This window comes from Dipodomys merriami, unplaced genomic scaffold, assembly GCF_024711535.1.
Source record: "Dipodomys merriami isolate MVZ:Mamm:240054 unplaced genomic scaffold, mDipMer1.0.p SCAF_5, whole genome shotgun sequence".
NCBI lineage: Eukaryota > Metazoa > Chordata > Mammalia > Rodentia > Heteromyidae > Dipodomys > Dipodomys merriami.
The window spans coordinates 60937174-60956791 of record NW_027206068.1 but is presented as its reverse complement, the minus strand read 5'-3'; the positions used below and the strand labels follow the sequence as shown (position 1 = coordinate 60956791).

General features: G+C 42.6%; 1 protein-coding gene across 1 annotated transcript in view; it reads left to right on the top strand.

Moving 5' to 3' along the window:
- Nucleotides 1–3712: 3712 nt before the first annotated feature.
- Nucleotides 3713–19618, top strand: part of Zc3hc1 (zinc finger C3HC-type containing 1) — a 28423-nt gene continuing 12517 nt past the window's right edge. Inside the window, exons 1-5 of the mRNA XM_069996758.1 lie at nucleotides 3713–3880; nucleotides 6428–6539; nucleotides 12863–13013; nucleotides 13965–14048; nucleotides 18158–18285. Of these exons, the coding sequence (XP_069852859.1) occupies nucleotides 3735–3880; nucleotides 6428–6539; nucleotides 12863–13013; nucleotides 13965–14048; nucleotides 18158–18285 (621 nt within the window). The 5' untranslated portion in view covers nucleotides 3713–3734. The remainder of the gene's footprint in view (nucleotides 3881–6427; nucleotides 6540–12862; nucleotides 13014–13964; nucleotides 14049–18157; nucleotides 18286–19618) is intronic.

Here is a 19618-nt window from a genome sequence, read left to right as displayed (position 1 = left end):
ACCCAGGGCCTCATGCATACAAGGCAAGCACTCTATCACTGAGCTACCTTCCCAGCCCCCCTGATAAATTCTTATCTCTAATTAATCACTCAAAAACCAGAAGTGGAGCTGTAGCTCAAAGTGGTAGAGTGCTAGCCTTGAACAAAAGAGTTCAGAGACAGCTCCCAGGCCCTGAGTTCAAGCCCACAACTGACAAAAAAATAAAAATTATAAAAAATACTAAAGCCAGGTACCAGTAGATCATACTCCTAGTTACTCTGAGATCAGTCTGCAATCAGAAGGATTGCAGTTTGAGGACGGCCCCAAATAAAGAATTCATGGAAGTCCCTTCTCAGTCAATAGTTGGGTATAATAGTGAACATCTGTTATCCCAGCTATGTGGGACACTGAGATGAGAATTGAGGTTTCCATCGAGCCTGGGGGAAAAAACCTTCAAGAGACTCCATTTCAATTGAAGAAAGCTTGGCCTGGTGAGCCTGTATCTGTTGTAAAGGCTACGGTGGAAATCATAAAATAGGAATATTGAGATCAAGGCAGATACTCAGACAAAAAGCAAGTCTCTATCTCAGAATAATAAGTTTGAATAAAGGGTCGGAGCTCAGTAGTGGAACACCTGATTAGCAAGCACAAGGCCAAGTTCAAAGCACTAAATAAATAATACAGTTGTATACATTTAGGGAAGTACCATGTGATAATTTGATACAGGCACATAATGCATAATGATCATATCATGGAAAACAGCAATCTCTTTTTAAACATTTGTCATTTCTTTTTTGGGGGGAGGGGGGGCCTTCAGTCGTGGGGCCTGAACTCTGGGCCTGGGCGCTATCCCTCAGCTCTTCAGCTCAAAGGCAAGTGCTCTAGCACTTGAGCCACAGCGCCACTTCCAACTTTTTTTTTCCAATTATGTGGTGCTGAGGAATCGAACCCACAGCCTCATGCATGCAAGGCAAGCACTCTACCACTGAGCCACCTTCCCAGCCCATTTGTTATTTCTTTGTACTGAAATGCTTCAAACTCCTCCCTTCTAGCTCTTTATAAAATATATAAGTTGTTGTGAACTCTAATCATAGCAAGCACCAGTGGCTCACACCTGTAATCCTAGCTACTCAGGAGGCTGAGATTTGAGGATTGAGGTTCAAAGCCAGCCTGGGCAGGAAAATCGATGAGATTCTTATCTCCAAATAGGCACCATAAAACTGGAAGTAGAGCTGTGACTCAAAGTGGTAGAGTGCTAGCCTTGAGCAGAAAAACTCAAGGACAACACTTAGAGCCTGAGTTCAAGCCCCATGACCAACATTGTGGTATCCATTATCCAACCTTCCTCTTCCCCCCAGAATTTGCCTTTGAGGTTTAGATAAAAGACCTCAGGCTTTGCTATTAAAAGGTAAAGGAGAGCTGGAAATGTGGCTTAATGGTAGAGTGCTTGCCTAACACGCATGAAGCTCTGGATTTAATTCCTCAGTACCACATAAACAGAAAAAGCCAGATGTGTCACTGTGACTCAAGTGAACAAAAGAAGCTCATAAAAAGTCTTCAGGCCTTGAGTTCAAGCCCCAGGACTGGCAAAAACAAACTGAAACAACAATAAAAAAAATGCTAAGAAGACAAGGAGATTAGACAGAATCCCAATGGAGAGACATATTAATAATCATGTATCCAAAGATCACTAGCTAGTGAACTGAATGGAGGACTTGTATTGGGACGTGTCCAATGCCATCGATGATGGCACCCCCAAGGCTGCAGCCTCAAGGGAAAAGGTTCTGTTTCCAAGTGTCTTCCACCTTCCATACTAATCAGGTGATACAATAAATGTTGGACAGCAACATAATTAAAGATTGGAATTCCTATTTAGACTATTATTTAAGTACAATATCACTAAGTCATATGATTTCACAGCCATTACTTATAAAGACTGTGCTTTTATAGTATTTCATAACTAAAAAATGAAAAAAGTTAATTTAATAAGTTCCATTTTTTTCTACTGGGCATTATGAAAATGATATCATGATAAAACAATTTATTACTTTAGCTGTCATAGGCCAATGATAAAAGGAAAAAGGCTTCTGAGTAGCATGTGAATATACTCTCATACCAAATGAAACCTGCATTACATCACAGCAGACAATCTGGCATGATTCATAGTGGTTGGTTCTAATATTTCAAGTCCAATAAAAACTAGATGCTTGAAAAGAAAACAATTAATGTCAGTCAACTTTTAATGAGGTGAATGAGACAGTTGTTTTCCCTTCTTTCCTTTAACAATCTTAATAGAAAGTGCCAGACCAGTTTTTCAATATCTGTAATAATTGAACTTGAAGTCTAGATATTATTTCCTGTTCCCAGGTCCAGCAATAATTGGTTTAGATACTTATGTAATGCAGATTGCAGTAACACTAACTTAACTACAATGGGAACAAGACAGTTTATGAAGATACCAAGTCACATCTCATTAAGTTGACATTACAGGAACACTGTATGGGCACATTTTTGTGGATTATTAAGCCCAATTATCCTGAATAAAGAAAGCCTTGGAATTATACTAATTTTGTATTTTTGGTGTGACAAGCATATTTGAACAGTTATATTCTGCATGTATTAATTTTAAAACTAAAATATACAAGAGATTAAATAAAGACTCTAAACTGGGGATATAGTTTTCTACTTTTTCCATATGTATACATATAAATATATAGTTTGTGTGTATGTGTGTGTGTGTGTGCGCGCCTGCACACGCGCATGTGTATTGGTCCTAGGGCTTGAACTCAGGGCCTGGGTGCTGACCCTGAGCTTTTTTGCTCAAGGCTAGTGCTCAATCACTTTTGGCTTTTTGGTGGTTAATTGGAGATAAGAGTCTCATGGTCTTTTCTGCCTAAGCTGTCCTTGAACAGTGATCTTCAGATCTCAACCTCTCAAGATACTAGGATTACAGATGTGAGCCACTGGCACCTAGTTACCATGATTATATTTTAGCAAAGCAATACCAGTTAATATTACTGTTGTTAATATAAGTTGTCTGGACTTTATGGCTAGTTAATTTTAAATTTATCCTGATTTTCTATATAAGTGCTGCAAGCGTAAAGAACTTATAAATAATTTATAAATACAAGTAACATTAGCCAGGCACCGGCGGCTCAGCCCTGTAATCCTAGCTACTCAGAAGGCTCAGATCTGAGGATCACAGTTCAAAGCCAGCTCGGGCAGGAACAGTCCGTGAGACTCTTATCTCCAATAAACCACAAAACCGGAAGTGGCACTGTGGCTCAAGTGATAGAGCGCTCTCTGAAGAGCTGAAGGACAGCGCCCAGGCCCAGAGTTCAAGCCCCAAGGCCGACCAAAAAAAAAAAAGCCAACAAGTCATGAAATTAAAAGCATAGTATGTGCTTTTGTTTCGCTATTTGTTATACGTTCCCAACATATTCAAAAGTACAAAGAATAATGTAATGAACTCCCTAACTCCATCATCTAAATCCATCAGTAAAAAACATTGACGTCAGACATAGGTGGCTCATGTCTGTAATCCTTGCTTACACAGGAGGCTGAGACTCCAGTTCCAAGCCAGGGCAGGAAGCTCTGTGAGACTCTTATCTCCAATGAATCACCAAACAGCCAGAAGTGAAACTGTGGCTCAAGTGGCACAGGCCGACTCCCGCCACGGGAGGCGGATCCTAGCCTGCCAGAACGGAAGTTCCTGAGCCTTCGAACCCGGGGAAGCAATTCTGCAACGGACCAAGATGGCGGCGCCCAGCGAGGAGACGCCGTTTGCCGCGGGAATTGAAAAGAATTGGGGTACAGTCGTTCGTTCCCCTGAAGGAACCCCCCAGAAAGTTCGGCAGCTAATAGACGAGGGGATTGCCCCGGAGGATGGGAGCGCAGAAGCGTGAGTTTTTCAGTCCTTGCCTGCGTCCGGCGCTGAACGATAGGCCTAAAGTGGGGGCGGGGGGGTGTCTTCTCTTCATCCGCGAGTTCGTCTGTGGAGATTAATTGTTCTTACACGCGGAGCGAGGCTGGGGTTACCAGGATTGGTCGATTGCAGGGTCTTGTCAGAAGACTTCGGAAGGAAAAAAGGGCTACAGCTAACTGAATGAGCGCGCCTGACACTCTTAGTTGGTGTTCTAAAGAACGTTTCTGTGGAACCCATTTGACACTCTGGTGGGGGAAGCTTAGGAACTTCTTTTCCAGAAAAAAAAAAAAGACCTTAAATGCATAAAAACAAATAGTTTGAGATCAAATTAAACACGTTTATGTTGGAATGTAGTTCTCAAGAATTTATTCCTAGATGGGCTGGGAAGGTGGCTCAGTGGTAGAGCGCTTGCCTTGCTTGCCCGAGTCCGTGGGTTCGATTCCTTAGTACCACATAAGAAAAAAGAAAAAAGCCGGAAGTGGTGCTGTGGCTCAAGTGGTAGAGCACCAGCCTTGAGCTGAAGAGCTGAGGGGCAGTGCCCAGGCCCAGAGTTCAGGCCCCACGACAGGACCCCTCCCCCCCCCCAAAAAAAAGAATTTATTCCTAGGGCCGGGAATGTGGCTTAGTGGTGGAGTGCCTAGCATCCATGAAGCCCTGGGTTCGATTCCTCAGTACCACATAAATAGAAAAAGCCGGAAGTGGCGCTGTTGCTCCAGTGGTTGAGTGCTAACCTTGAGCAAAAGAAGCTCAGGGACAGTGCTCCCAGGCCAGGATTACTGGCCTGAGTTCAAGCTCCAGGTCTGGCAAATAAATAAACACATAAATAAACCGGGCACTGGTGGCTCACGCCTGTAATCCTAACAACTCAGGAGGCTGAGATCTGAGGATCGTGGTTCAAAGCCAGCCCGGGCAGGAAAGTCTGTGAGACTCTGATCTCCAATAAAACCACTAGAAAACTGGAAGTGGCTCTGTGGCTTAAGTGGTAGAGTGCTTGCCTTGAGCTGAAGCGCTCAGGGACAGCACCCAAGCCCAGAGTTCAAGCCCCACAACCGACAAAAATAAATAAATATTCCTAGGCAGGGACACTTGTTGCTCAAGCCTGTAATGTTAGCTACTCAGGAGACAGAGATCAGGAGAATTAAGGGTTCGGAACCAGCCTGGCAAAAAATATTTCTAAACCTTCATCTCATCTGCAGTAGCTGGGTGAGGTGGTGCACACTTGTCATCTCAGCTGTTCGGAAACTGAGATCAAGAGGATCTCAATTACAGGCCAACCCTTGCAAAATGTTTGGGAGGAACCCTATCCCCAATCTCAACAGAAAAAGCAAATAACGGTGGCATGTGCCTTAAATCCCAATTACAGCTGGAAGCTTTTTTTTTTTTTTTTTGGGGGGGGGGGGTGTCCAGTCGTGGGGCCTGAACTCTGGGCCTGGGCACTGTTCCTCAGCTCTTCAGCTCAAGGCTATCACTCTACCACTTGAGCCACAGCACCACTTCTGGCTTTTTTTTTTTTCCTGCTTATGTGGTGCTGAGGAATCAAACCCAGGGCCTCATGTATTGCAAGGCAAGCGCTCTACCACTGAGCCACCTTCCCAGCCTATGGAAGCTTAAATAGGATGGAGGTCCTTCCTGTCAAAAAAGTGCCTAAAGCATCTGGGCATCAGTGGCTAATCCTCATTATTCAGGAGGCTGAGCAGAAAATGGTGGTTGGAAGCACAGGAGATTTCATGAGACTTTTATCTTTATTTAATCACTAAAAAACCGAAAGTGGAGCTATGGCTCAAGTGGCAGAGCTCTAGCCTTGAGTACAAAAGTTCAGGGACACGCTAGGCGCCAGTAGTTCATGCCTATAATCCTAGCCACTCAGGAGGCTGAGATCTGAGTGGTTCAAATACAGCCCGGGCAGGAAAGTCCATGAGACTTGTTTTTTTTTTTTTTTTTTTTGGTTGGTCATGGGCGTGAACTCTGGGCCTGGACACTGTCCCTGAGCTCTTCAGCTCAAGGCTAGTTCTCTACCACTTGAGCCACTATGCCACTTCCAGCTTATGTGTTGCTGAGGAATCAAACCCAAGGCCTCATGCATGCAAGGCAAGCACCCTACCACTGAGCTACCTTCCCCGCCAACACCCTACCCTCCATACTCTTATCTCCACCAGAAAACCGGAAGTGGTGCTGTGGTTCAAGTGATAGAGTGCTATCCTTGAGCTGAAGAGCTCAGGGACAGCACCCAGGCTCAGAGTTCAAGTCTCACAACCAACAACAACAACAAAAAAGGTTCAGGGACAGTGCTTAGGCCCAGAGTTCAAGCCCGAGGACCAGCCACCCCACCCCCCACTCATCCCCAAAAAAGTACCTAAAGCAAAAAGGGCTGAAAGTGAAATGTGGACTAGAGGTAGAGTGCCTATTAAACAAGGGCAAATTCCAATGCTGTATAAATATAGTTTTGGTGATTGGTGATATGATGTTGCTATTGATGATACAATGGTACAATGAAAGATTATCCACCATTTTACTTTATTTTAGGAAGGACACATCTCCCAAAGGTCAGCCAGTTAATGGATCGCCTGAAGCAGAGCAATCACCATTGGAATCCACCAGCAAAGAAGCCTTCTTTAACAGAGTTGAAACATTTTCCATATCCTTTTTCAGTGAACCTAAGCAGTTCCACCTGCTCCTGGAATTATCATTCCTCTAGAATACTACACTACTTACTCTGCTATTTTGTTTTATTTGGTGCTTGTACTAGAGCTTAAACTCAGGACCTCAGGCTCTCAAGAAAAACAGTTGGCACTTTTCCTCTTAAGCCACACTTCAGTCCATATTTTTTTTCCTGTAGATTTTTCTCTATATATAGAGAGATAGATAATAATAACTATTATTATAGAGATAATTGTTATTATTAAGGTATTGTACAGAACAGTTACCATTTCAGAAGTAAGGTAATGAGTAGGTATCTTTTTAGACAATGTCACTCCTTCCTTCACTACTGTCTCTGTCCACAAGTTGCATAGTTCATTTTCCACAGTGTCTACCGAGTACCATGTCTGCATTTGTTCATCCTCCCTCGCTCTATTTCTGCACCTCCCTTTTGCCCTCCCCTCAAAAGACAGATAAAACAATAAACATAACCCCCAAAAAACAAAAACTATCAGGGCTGGGCTGGGAAGGTGGCTCAGTGGTAGAGCGCTTGCCTTGCATGCACGAGGCCCTGGGTTCGATTCCTCAGCACCACATAAGCAAAAAGAAAAAAGCCAGAAGTGGTGTTGTGGCTCAAGTGGTAGAGCGCTAGCCTTGAGCTGAAGAGCTGAGGGACAGTGCCCAGGCCCAGAGTTCAGGACCCACGACCGGACCCCCCAAAAAATAACTATCAGGGCTGGGAATGTGGCTTCATGGTACAGTGCTTGCCTAACGTGCATAAAGCCCTGGGTTAGATTCCTCAGTACCACTTAATCAGAAAAAGCCAGAAGTGGTGTTGTAGCTGAAGAAGTAGAGTGTTAGCCTTGAGCAAAAAGTAGCTCAGGCACAGCACCCAGGCCCTAAATTCAAGCCCCAGGACTGGCAAAAAAAAAAAAAATCTATCAACACAACTACCACCACCACCACCAATAGCAACAGCAACAACAAAAACCCATGTTTCTATATCCTGGAATTCGTATTTTAAATGATCAGAGGCATTATGCCTGGCTAATTGGAGGTAAGACTTTTCTGCCCAGGTTGACATCCAACCTTGATCCTCTATCTCAGCCTCTTGAGTAGCTAGTATTACTGATATGAGCCACTGATGTATGGCTTATTCTGATGTTTCAAACTGAAATCATGGGCTGGGAAGGTGGCTCAGTGGTAAAGTGCTTGCCTTGCATGCATGAGGCCCTGTGTTTGATTCCTCAGCACCATATAAGCAGAAAAAGCTGGAAGTGGCAATATGGCTCAAGTGGTAGAGCACTAGCCTTGAGCTGAACTGCTGAGGGACAGTGCCCAGGCCCAGAGTTCAAGACCCATGACCAAAAACAAACAAACAAACAAAAAAACCTGAAATCATCTTGGTAAGAACTTTTTTTTGTCAGCCCCCAGCCCAGCTTTTTATTATTATTATTATCATCATCATCATTATTATTATTATAAAGATGTTGTACAGAGGGGTTACAGTTTTACAAGTCAGGTAATGACTTGTAAATGTACTCATTACCTGAGTACATTTCTTTTTGGAGAATGTCACCCCTTCTCTCTCTCCCCCAGTTTTTCCCATCTGTCCCCACCCACAAGTTATATAGTTTATTTTATTTTTTGCCAGTCCTGGGATTGAACTCTGGGCCTGGGCACTGTCCCTGAGCTTCTTTTGCTTAAGGCTAACACTCTACCCCTTGAATCTCAGTGCCACTTCCCAGCTTTTTCTGTATATGTGGTACTGAGGAATCGAACCCAGGGCTTTGTGCTTGCTAGGCAAGCACTCTACCACTAAGTTACATTCCCAGCCGTATAGTTTATTTCCCATATAGTGTCTAGTGAGTCCCACTGCTGCATTTGTCCATCCTTTGTCCCTCCATTTCTGTACCTCCCTTTACTCTCCAATAGACAAATAAATGGACAAACAAGACAAAGAACAAAAATAGCAACAAAGAAAAATCTCCTGCTTCCATTACCTAGAGTTCTTTTCAATAAATATTATTTTGTGTGATAAAATGAACATAGGCATTGCACCTTTGTGTTTCTCTCCTAAGGGTGTCTTCCTTTGGTTGTATGAATGCGTAGAGTCCTGTATAATTTATCATGTCCCAGTGTATTTTATTTTTTTTTTTTTTTATTTATTTATTTTTTTTTGTCGGTCGTGGGGCTTGAACTCTGGGCCTGGGCGTTGTCCCTCAGCTCTTCAGCTCAAGGCAAGCGCTCTACCACTTGAGCTACAGCGCCACTTCCCCCAGTGTATTTTAGATCTAGCTTTGCATATGAAAGAAAACTCGCACTGTTTGTTTTTCTGAACTTGGCTTACCTCACTTCAGCTCAACTTTTTTCTGGTTAATTGGATATGAAATCGTGCAGACTTTTCTGCCCAGGCTAGCTTTAGTCCTCCAGGTCTCCCTCTTCAGTACATAGAATTATAGCCAAGAGCTACTTGCACTTTAACATTTATATATACATTCTACTTTTTAGCTTTCATTCCTTCTTTTGCTGATTTTAGAATACTTTTCAAATTTCTGGGGTTGGAGGCATGGCTCAGTAGAGCGCTAGTCAGTGAGCAAAAGCATCAGGTACAGAGTTCCAGTGTTGGTCTCAGCCCCACCCCAAAATGAAAAGAAGTTTTTTTTGTTGTTTGTTTTTTATAACTATAAAACTTCTTGCAGCAGGGCACCAGTAGCTCACGCCTGTAATCCTAGCTACTCAGGAGGCTGAGATCTGAAGCTCATGGTTCAAAGCCAACCGGGGCAGGAAAGTGAGACTCTTATCTCCAGTTAACCACCAGAAAACCAGAAGTGGCACTGTGGCTCAAGTGGTAGAATGCTTGCCTTGAGCTGAAGAGTTCAGGGACAGCGCCCAAGCCCAGAGTTCAAACCCCATGACTGACAGAAAAAAAAAACAACAACTTTCTTGCATTGTTTTTAATGGTATTGTTTCTCTTTTTTTATGTGTGTGTCCCTGTCCTGGGGCTTGAACTCAGAGCCTGGGTGCTGTACTGAGCTATTTTGCTGAAGGCTATCAGTGTAGCACCTGAACCACAGCTCCACTTCTGGCTTTTTTTCGTAGTCATTTAGAGAGTCATTGTTTGTTTGGAGTCATTTGTTTGTTTTTTGGTCGGTCATGGGGCTTGAACTCTGGGCCCTGTGCTCTTCAGCTCAAGGTGAGCACTCTACCACTTGAGCCACAGCACCACTTCCAGTTTTCTAGTGGTTTATTGGAGATAAGAGTCTCACAGACTTTCCTGCCCAGGCTGGCTTTGAACCGAGATCCTCAGATCTCAGCCTTCTGAGTAGCTAGGATTACAGGCGTGAGCCACCAGCACCCGGCTGGAGTTAAGAGTCTTTCATGAACTTTTTTGCTTGGGCTGATTTTGAATGGTGATCCTCAGATCTCAGCCTTCTGAGTAGCTAAGAATATAGGTGTGAGCCACCAGCACCTGGCTCTCTTTTTGTTTTTTGGTTTAAGTAGTAGGGAATGAGTCAAGGGCCTTATGCATACTAGACAAGTGTTCTACCCAAAAGCTATATTCCCAGCCCAAGCATCAGTAAATGTTTAAGGATTCTTTCCTAAGAGCATGCTTGTAGATACTTTCAACTATATAAAAAACATTACCCACCTATTAATAAATGATAAACTTGGGAGAATAATGAAAAAATTTGTTGTAGCAATTACAAGTTTGAAATCAGGGCCTTGTGCTTGCAAGACAGGTGCTCGGCCACCTAGCTACACTTTCAGCCCTTTGTGCTTTAGTTATTTCTTCAAATAAAGTCTTCCTTTTTGTCTAATCTGTCTTACATTGTAGTCCTGTTTTATGCTTCCTGTGTAGCTGGTATGACAGGTACACATCATAGCACCCAGCTTTTTTATTGGTTGAGATGGGGGGAGGTCTCAAAAACTTGTCTTGAGCTACAGTACCTCCCCCCCTTAGCTTTCTGATTTGCTACATTTACAAGCATGAAACACTATATCTGGCTATGAAAATTAGTGTTTTCCTTTTTTTCCTCTTAAAAAATGTTTTGTTATCATGAATCTGATATACAGAGATTACACTTTTATAAGTCTGGTAATGAGTACATTTCTTTTTGGAAAGTGTCACCCCTTCCTTCACTTTATCCCAGTTTTTTCCTCCTATCCTACCCACAAGTTGTATACAGTTCATTTTGAACATAGTGTCTAGTGAGTTCTACTGCTGTGTTTGTTACTCTTTGTCCCTCCATTTCTGTTCTTTCCTCCCACCCTCACAAAGACAAATGTTTTTGGTTTTTTTTTTTCCCTTTTTGTGCTGGTCTTGGGGCTTGAACTCCGGGCCGTGTGCGATCCCTTAGCTTTTTTGCTTAAGACTAGCCTCTACCACTTGAGCTAAAACTCCACCTGGCTTCTTAGTGGTTAATTGGAGATAAGAGTCTCATGGACTTTTCTGCCCAGGTTGGCTTCGAACTTTGATCCTCATTAGCTAAGATTATAGGCATGAGCTACCCGTGTTTATCTGATAATTTTTACTTTTTGGAACTAATGGATGTGGTGCCATAGGAGAATATAGATCAATGGTAACAGTCATATCTGTATTTTTTACGTTGACCGTCCTTTATTGCTTAGGCAATTCTTCCTGCTTTCACTAGTGTTTTAAAGTTCCTATAATTTCAGATTGAATGAAAGTGAATAGCCTCTGTGTTCCATTCTACAATCAGTAATAAAATGTAGTTTTGTTGTTGGTTTTTTATGAGTTTTTATATGTTGTCCAGGGTGGTCTTATCTTCATGGGCTCAAGTAATCCTCCTGTCTCAGCCTCACAAATTGGTAGAACTACTCATATGCTATAAAGTAAACATTTGAATCATATGAAATACAGAGAACTAGCCAGGTACTGGTGGCTCATGTCTATAATCCTAGCTACTCAAAGGCTAACGTTGGAAGCCAGCTTGGCCAAACAAATGAAGGAGATTCTTTTTTTTTTTTTTTTTTGTCGGTCGTGGGGCTTGAACTCTGGGCTTGGGTGCTGTCCCTCAGCTCTTCAGCTCAAGGCAAGCACTCTACCACTTGAGCCACAGCGCCACTATGAAGGAGATTCTTATCTCCATATAACTTGCAAAAAGAAAACCTGAACTGGCTGGGTGCCAGTGGCTCACACGTGTAATCCTAGGAGGCTAAAATCTGAGAATCATAGTTTGAAGCCAGCTGGGGCAGAAAAGATCCCGGGAGACTCTCATCTCCAGTTAACCATCAAAAACTGGAAGTGGCACTGTGGCTCAAAGTGGTAGAGCACTAGCCTTGAGCAAAATGTCTCAGGGATAGAGCCCGGCCCTGAGTTGAAGCCCCATGACCAACAAAATTTTTTAAAAAATAGCCTGAACTAGGGGCATGGCGCAATGTAGAGTGCCAGCCAGGAGCAAAAGCTAAGTGAGAGAGTGAAAGACTTAAGATCTATCCCCGCAGGGCACTGGTGGCTCACGCCCATAATCCTAGCTACTCAGGAGGCTGTGATCTGAGGATCACAGTTCAAAGCCAGTCCAGGCAGGAAAGTCCATGAGACGCTTATCTCCAATAAAACCACCAGAAAACTGGAAGTGGCTCTGTGGTTCAATTGGTAAGTGCTTGCTTTGAGCTGAAGAGCTCAGGAACAATGGGCAGGCCCAGATTTCAAGCCCATGACCGACAAAAAAAAAAAAAGATCTATCTCCTGAACTGGCACACAAAAACAGTAATATATATACTGGCACACAAAAACAGTAATATATATGTATATAAATGCAGACACATTCGTGTGTGTGTGTGTGTGTGTGTGTGTGTGTGTGTGTGTGTGTGTGTGTGTGTGTGTGTGTGTGTGTGTGTGTGTGTGTGTGTGTGTGTGTGTGTGTGTGTGTGTGTGTGTGTGTAACGCTTCCTAGAGGCAAAAGTTAATGTATTACTCTGCTTGATGCTCAAATGACCTTCATCATTTTGCAAAGTATATACTTTGAAATTGGTCTGTAATTTTTCTTTCCTTTTTTGCCAGTCCTAGGGATTGAACTCAGGGCCTGGGCACCATCCCTAAGCTTCTTTTGCTCAAGGCTAGCACTCTACCACTTGAGTCACAGCACCACTTCCAGCTTTTTCTGTTTATGTGGTACTAAGGAATGGAACCCAGGGCTTCTTGCATGTGAGGCAAGCACTCTACCACTAAGCCATATTCCCAGTCCGGTCTATAATTTTTCTTACTGCTTACCTCATAACTGTGTTTATTAAAATTTTAATTCTGTTTTAGTCACTGTTATATACTTGTACTCTTGCTTTTCTTAACATAAATACTCTTTGAAATGGGCAGGGAAGCCCCCTGAGCTATCTCCACTTGTCTGTGCGAAATATGGCTGGGTCACAGTTGAATGTGACATGCTCAAATGTTCCAGCTGCCAAGCTTTTCTCTGTGCCAGTTTACAGCCAGCTTTTGACTTTGACAGATGTAAGTATAAAGTAGAGATTACATTTTCCTCCACGATCAAAGACTCAGTAGTTTTAGAACTGGCAATATGGGACACACCTGAAATGCTAACATTCAGGACACTGAAGCAGGATGGAGGATTTAAGTAAGACTAGCCTAGGCTATGTAGTTCCAGGCAGCTCCTAAGTTGGCTTGATAAATTGACTTAATATATTCTAAGTAATTGATAGTAGAATGTTTATTTTTTAAATGTTTTTTATTGTGAAAATACTGTACAGAGTTACAATTACATGAACAAAGTAATGAGTATATTTCGTGTCTAGCATTGTTGCCTCCTTCTTTGTTTTTCCCCTACCATCCTATCCCTCCCACCTCCTCAACTACACTCCCCCCCCTCCCACCTGAATTGTAAAGTTAGTTTTTTTTTTGGGGGGGGTGGTTTGGGTCCGGTCTCTCTCTGGGCCTGGGCGCTGTCCCTCAGCTCTTCAGCTCAAGGCTAGCGCTCTACTATTTGAGCCACAGCACTACTTCCGGCTTTTTTCTTTTTGCTTATGTGGTGCTGAGGAATCGAACCCAGGGCCTCATGCATGCAAGGCAAGCGCTATACCACTGAGCCACCTTCCCAGCCCTAACATTCGATTTTTGACATAGCATCTTGTTCTTCTCATTGTTGCAATGGGTCAATCTGTGGAATGTTTATTTTTAATTTATAATTTTGGACAAAGAAACAGGATTTTTAGGAGGCTCACACTTTGAAATGTCCCAATAATTTATGTAATTCGTTTGTGTTGATCTTAGGATCTCAGTTTAACTTACTTTGTGAACAATTTTGAGATCATATTGCTACTGCTTTTTATATTTTTTAATTCTCTCGTTTTATCTGTAGTTACATTTGCAGTCTTTTAGCTCTTTGGCTTTGGCTTTTGAATCTGTGTAGTGTTTTTTAAGTCATGTTACCTGTGTGGATTTCAGATAAGGAACGCTGTGCTGAACTGAGAAAATCATTGTACACTGCTCATGAAAAGTTCTGTTTCTGGCCAGACAGCCCCTCTCCAGGTACTTGACAATTTCCACTTGTCAACTCTCCTAGATCTCTCCTCTAATATTGTTCATTACTTTATAAAAAACCTAGTCTTTGAAGTTTGTTTTTCCTCAATTTGTACTTTTCAAGAACTTGTATTCATTTACATTTTCATTTTATGTTTTAACTTTATCAAGTGCTTGTGTTGTACAGTAGGCTTCACAGTGTGGAGCTTGTCCTGTTGAATCCTCACACGAGCCCTGGGAGGCAGCTGTCCTCAATTAGTTGTTTGGGGTGAGGAAACTAAGAACTAAAAGATTGCCACGTCTATAGTTTTCTCTGGTTCCAAATTCTACTTCTACCCATTGGGCACTTCCTATTTTACCTTGGTTCCTGTAAAGGGAAGGTTCACTAGTTGCACTAATGATGGCTATGGAAGACTCCCAGCACTGAGGTAAGACATCACCCCAACCCAAGGCTGCCTCAGCCAGGTATCAGGAAGGGCCAAGTCCATGCTTCAGGTTTCTTCCCAGTACCACGGGGTGTCAGGACACAATTCTGGTGTGTATGCTGAGGACTTCTGAATAAAAGAGCCCTCAACCTAGTATCCCCTGTAATATTAAAACATTTTGTTGGTCATGCAAACATATTTCTGCTGAGACCTTCAGAAACAGCAGAGCCCTCTGGTGGGGAAATCTCACCAAGTACAAAATTCTTCCTTCATATTACAAAGCAACAATGTTCATCCATACCTTTTTATATACCTTAATCAAGGATTGGTGCAGGTTAGATATGGTTGGGTTTTTTTTTTGTTTTGTTTTTTGGAGGGGGTCCGGTCGTGGGGCCTGAACTCTGGGCCTGGGCGCTGTCCTTCCGCTCTTCAGCTCAAGGCTAGCGTTCTAACACTTGAGCCACAGCGCCACTTCCGGCTTTTTTCTTTTTGCTTACGTGGTGCTGAGGAATTGAACCCAGGGCCTCAGGCATGCAAGGTAAGCACTCTACCACTGAGCCACCTTCCCAGCCCAGGTCCTCAGCTCTTGTTGCTATGTGCTTTTCTTTCTTGACCCCATTCACAGCTTTCGCTTCCTTGGGGATATCTAATTTCTTTCCAGACCTCACTTTTGAGGTTGATTCATATCTTTTGTTTTGTTTTATCTCTATCAAGGGTTGAACTTAAGATCTTGTTTGCTCATTCAGTTAGTGCTCTACCACTTGAGCCATGCCTCTAATCCATCATTTTTTTGCTGGTTAATTGGAGACAAAAATCTCCAACCCCTCCCTCCCCCCACAGACCCTGGGGTTTAAACTCAGGGCCTAGGAGGCACTGTCCCTAAGTTTCTTTGTACTCAAGGCTAGTGCTCTATGACTTGAGCCTCATCGCCACTTCCAGCTTTTTCTAAGTAGTTTATTGGAGATAAGGGTCTTGCAGACTTTCCTGCCTGGGCTGGCTTCAAGTGTGTGTGTGTTAGTTTTAGGCCTTAAACTCAGGGCCTGAGGTGCTGTCTCTTGAGCTTTTGTGCTCTACCACTTGAGCCACAGCTCCACTTCCTGTCATGGACTTTCCTGCCCAGGCTGGCTTTGAACCATGATCCTCAGATCTCAGCCTCCTCAGTAGCTAGGCTTACAGGTGTGAGCCATTGGCACCTGCTTGGTTTTGGTTCTTTTGAGATAAGATCTCAACTTGCAGTCTGAGCTGGCCTCCAATCTGTAATCCTGACTCTGCCTCCCAACCTTTTTCTTTTTTTTGTCGGCCATGGGGCTTGAACTCTGGGCCTGGGCACTGTCCCTCAGCTTTTCAGCTCAAGGCTAGCTCTCTACCACTTGAGCTACAGCGTCACTTCCGGCTTTCTGGTGGTTTATTGGAGATAGGAGTCTCACAGGCTCTCCTGCCCGGGCTGGCTTTGAACCTCGATCCTCAGATCTCAGCCTCCTGAGTAGCTAGGATTATAGGCGTGAGCCACCAGCGCCCCGCCCTCCCAACCTTTTTCATGCCCAGCTTTTCCTTGATTTTTTTTTTAATGTCTGTGTCTTTAATGTCTTCCCCTTTTATTGTTTTGCTAGTACTGAGGTTTTTATTTTACATTTACATTTTTATTGTTATTATTAAGGTGTTGTACACAGGAGTTGCCATTTTATAAGTTAGGTAATGAGTACATTTCTTTTTGGACAATGTAGTACTGAGGTTTTTTTCTGTGTGTGTCGGGGGAAGGTGTTTTTTTTTTTTTTGCTTTTGCCAGTCTTGGAGCTTGAACTCAGGACCTGGGCACTGTCCCTGAGTTTCTTTTGCTCAAGGCTAGCACTCTACCACTTGAGCCACAGCACGACTTTCGGTTTTTCTGTTTATGTAGTGCTGAGGAATGGAACCCAGGGCTTCATGCTTGCTAGGTAAGCACTCTACCAGTAAGCCACATTCCCAGCCCTAGTCCTGAGTTTTGAACTCAAGGCCTTGTGCTTGCTTATTGATTGGCATTCTACTATTTGAGCTACACCTCTAGCCAAGCCTTTTGCTGATTTTGTGGAGATGCAGTCATGAGGACTTTCTACCTAGTCTGGCTTCAAACCTCAGTCCTTTAGATCTTAGCCTCCTGAGTAAATATACAGGCATGAAGCCAGGCACTTCACTGGGACAGTGCCCAAGCACTTAGTTTAGGCCCCAAGACTGACACAAAACAAAAAAAGAAACAAAGGCATGAGCCACTGGCTCCTGCCTTTTCATTTTCTTTTTTGTAGTGCTGGGATTGAACCCAGCATTTCACATATGCTAAGTAAAAGGAACATATTTAGTAAAATGATTCATTTTTTTAAATTGATAGCAAGTATTTTTATGAAAGTTGTTACAGTCATCTCTTGTTAGCCGTGAGGGATTAGTTCCAAGATCCTCTATTAATCTGTAGATCTTTTAAGTTAAATTATATAAAATTATATTACATAGAACATTATATAATTTATATATCACTCTCCCTTCTCCTTCCCAAAACAATTTCAGCAGGTGTCATTGTTCAATTTTCAAAGTTACAAATAATCTATTTTTGCCATATTCATCATCTTTCATCCTCCTTGTTAGCCCATCCCCCTTCTGCTATTACCAACCCCTCATACACACAGAACCTTTTTCTCTCTCCTGGCCCCCACATCCCTATTGATAACAACTTTCAATAAGCTTTGCATATGTACTTGGAATGTATTATAAAATTACTCTTTTTCTTTTTTCCTTCTCCCTTCCCTTTTCCTCCTAAGTAGTCCCTGAGATTCAGTTCTGTGTTTATTTTATTTTACTTTTTTGCCAGTCCTGTGGCTTGAACTCAGGGCATGGGCACTGTCCCTGAGCTTCTTTTGCTCAAGGCTGGTACTCTGTGTCTCAGTGCCATTTCTGGCTTTTTCTATTTATGTGGTACTGAGGAATTGAACCCAGAACTTCATGCTTGCTAGGCAAGCACTCTACCACTAAGCTACCTTCTTAGCCATATTCTGTGTTTATATAAGTAGTTATGTATAGGGGACTATATGTATGTTTGTTCATGTCTATGAGTATGTATGTCTTTTAGGTCTGGCTTCCACAAATAACAAAAACATATATTATCTGTTTTGTTGGGTTTTTTTTTTTAGCTTAATTTGGCTTGCTCAATATGATGTAATATGTTACATTCCAATTCATCCATTTTCCTACACATGACACAATGCCATTTCTCTTTATGGCTTTTATATATTATATAAATATATTTATGTATTCGTCTTTTTTTTATTCATTCATGTGTTGTTGGGCACCTTTGTTGTTTGTTTTTATGCTGGTCCTGGGGCTTTAACTCAGCTTGAACTGAGCTTCTTTGGCTTAAGGCTAGTGCTTTCTCGCTTGAGCCACAGAACTACTTCCCAGCCTTTTCTAAGTAGTTTATTGGAGATAAGACTCTAGGATTTCCTGCCTGGGCTGGCTTCAAACTGTGATCTTTACATCTCAGCCTCCTCTCAGCTAGGATTACAGGCATGAGACACCATTGCCTGGCTCATGTTGTTTGGTTTTTGTGAACAGAGCACAATAATTTCTTAATATTGTCTAATATCTTATCTCCTCCATTTCACATTTCTCTAATTGTTCTATTTATGTTTACTTGTTAACACCAGTGTAATTTTCTTATTTTGTCCATAGATCGATTTGGGACATTGCCATTGGATGAGCCTTCTATCCTTGTTAATGAATTCCTAGATCGTTTTCAAAGCCTTTGTCACTTGGACATTCAGCTTCCTTCCTTGAGGTCAGAGGACTTGAAGAACATGGTGAGTTTTTCTTGGCAGGATTATAATGGCCTCCAGGTGTCACCAGTGTTTGTAGCAAAGCATTTCTTTTAATGCTAAGAGGAAGCAGAGTGTTAGGAAAAGAACAACCAGAGGAGCAGCTATGGAGAGTATGAGTAAATAAGTTCCATTTCAACATTTAGAATGGTTCTTTCAGTGGCATAAATTCGATTTTATCTTGATTTGACTATTTGATAGAAAATATTGAAATGTGACTGCAAATGGTCTGTTTATGTATTTATTTATACCTGTACTGGAGCTAGAAGTCAAGGCCTCATATTCTCACTTGGCTTTTTTGCTCAAGGCTAATGTTCTAGCACTTGAGTCACAGATCTACTTCTGACTTTTGCTGGTTATTTGGAGGTAAGAGTCCCAGATTTTGGGGCTGGGAATGTGGCTGAGTGGTAGAGTATGTACTTAGCATGCATGAAGCCTTGAGTTGGATTCCTCAGTACCACATAAGGCCAGAAGTGGGGCTGTGGCTCAAGTGGTAGAGTGGCTAGCCTTGAGCAAAAGAAGCTTAGGGACAGTGCCCAGGCCCGAGTTCAAACCCCAGGACTGGCAAAAAAAAAAAAAAAAAGTGTCTCACAGGTTTTTTTGGTTTGTTTTTGTTTTTTGCCTGGCCTGGCTTCAAACCTCGATCCTTAGATCTCAGCCTCCTGAGTAGCTAGGATTATAGGAGAGAGCCACCAGCATACAGCTTGCAAATGGTTTATTACATACCATTTTCCCAATTACTAGGGGACCAGAAAACTCCCTTTTCCTAGGAATAGATGCATTGAAATGTTCTGGCCTATCTGTTCTCTGAAGTTGAATGTTACTGACCCATATTATCAGCCTGTAAGTCCTCTGTGAAGATATGTGTAATTTAGGAAGTAAAAACTGATTATTTTGCTTGCTTGTTTTTTTTTGTTTGTTTGTTTGTTTTTTGCCAGTTCTAGACCTGGGCACTGTCCCTGAGCTTCTTTTCCTCAAGGCTAGCACTCTACCACTTGAGCTACAGCACCACTTCTGGCCTTTTCTGTTTTGTTTTTTTTTTGTTTTTTTGCCGGTCATGGGGCCTGAACTCTGGGTTTGGGCGCTGTCCCTCAGCTCTTCAGCTCAAGGCTAGCGCTCTATCACTGGAGCCACAGTGCCACTTCCGGCTTTTTCTGTTTATGTGGTGCTGAGGAATGGAACCCAGAGTCTCATGCTTGCAAGGCATGCACTCTACGCTGAGCTACCTTCCCAGCCCCCCTGGCCTTTTCTGTTTATGTGGTACTTGAGGAAACAAACCCAACCAATAAGCCACATTCCCAGACTCTCCTTCATTAAC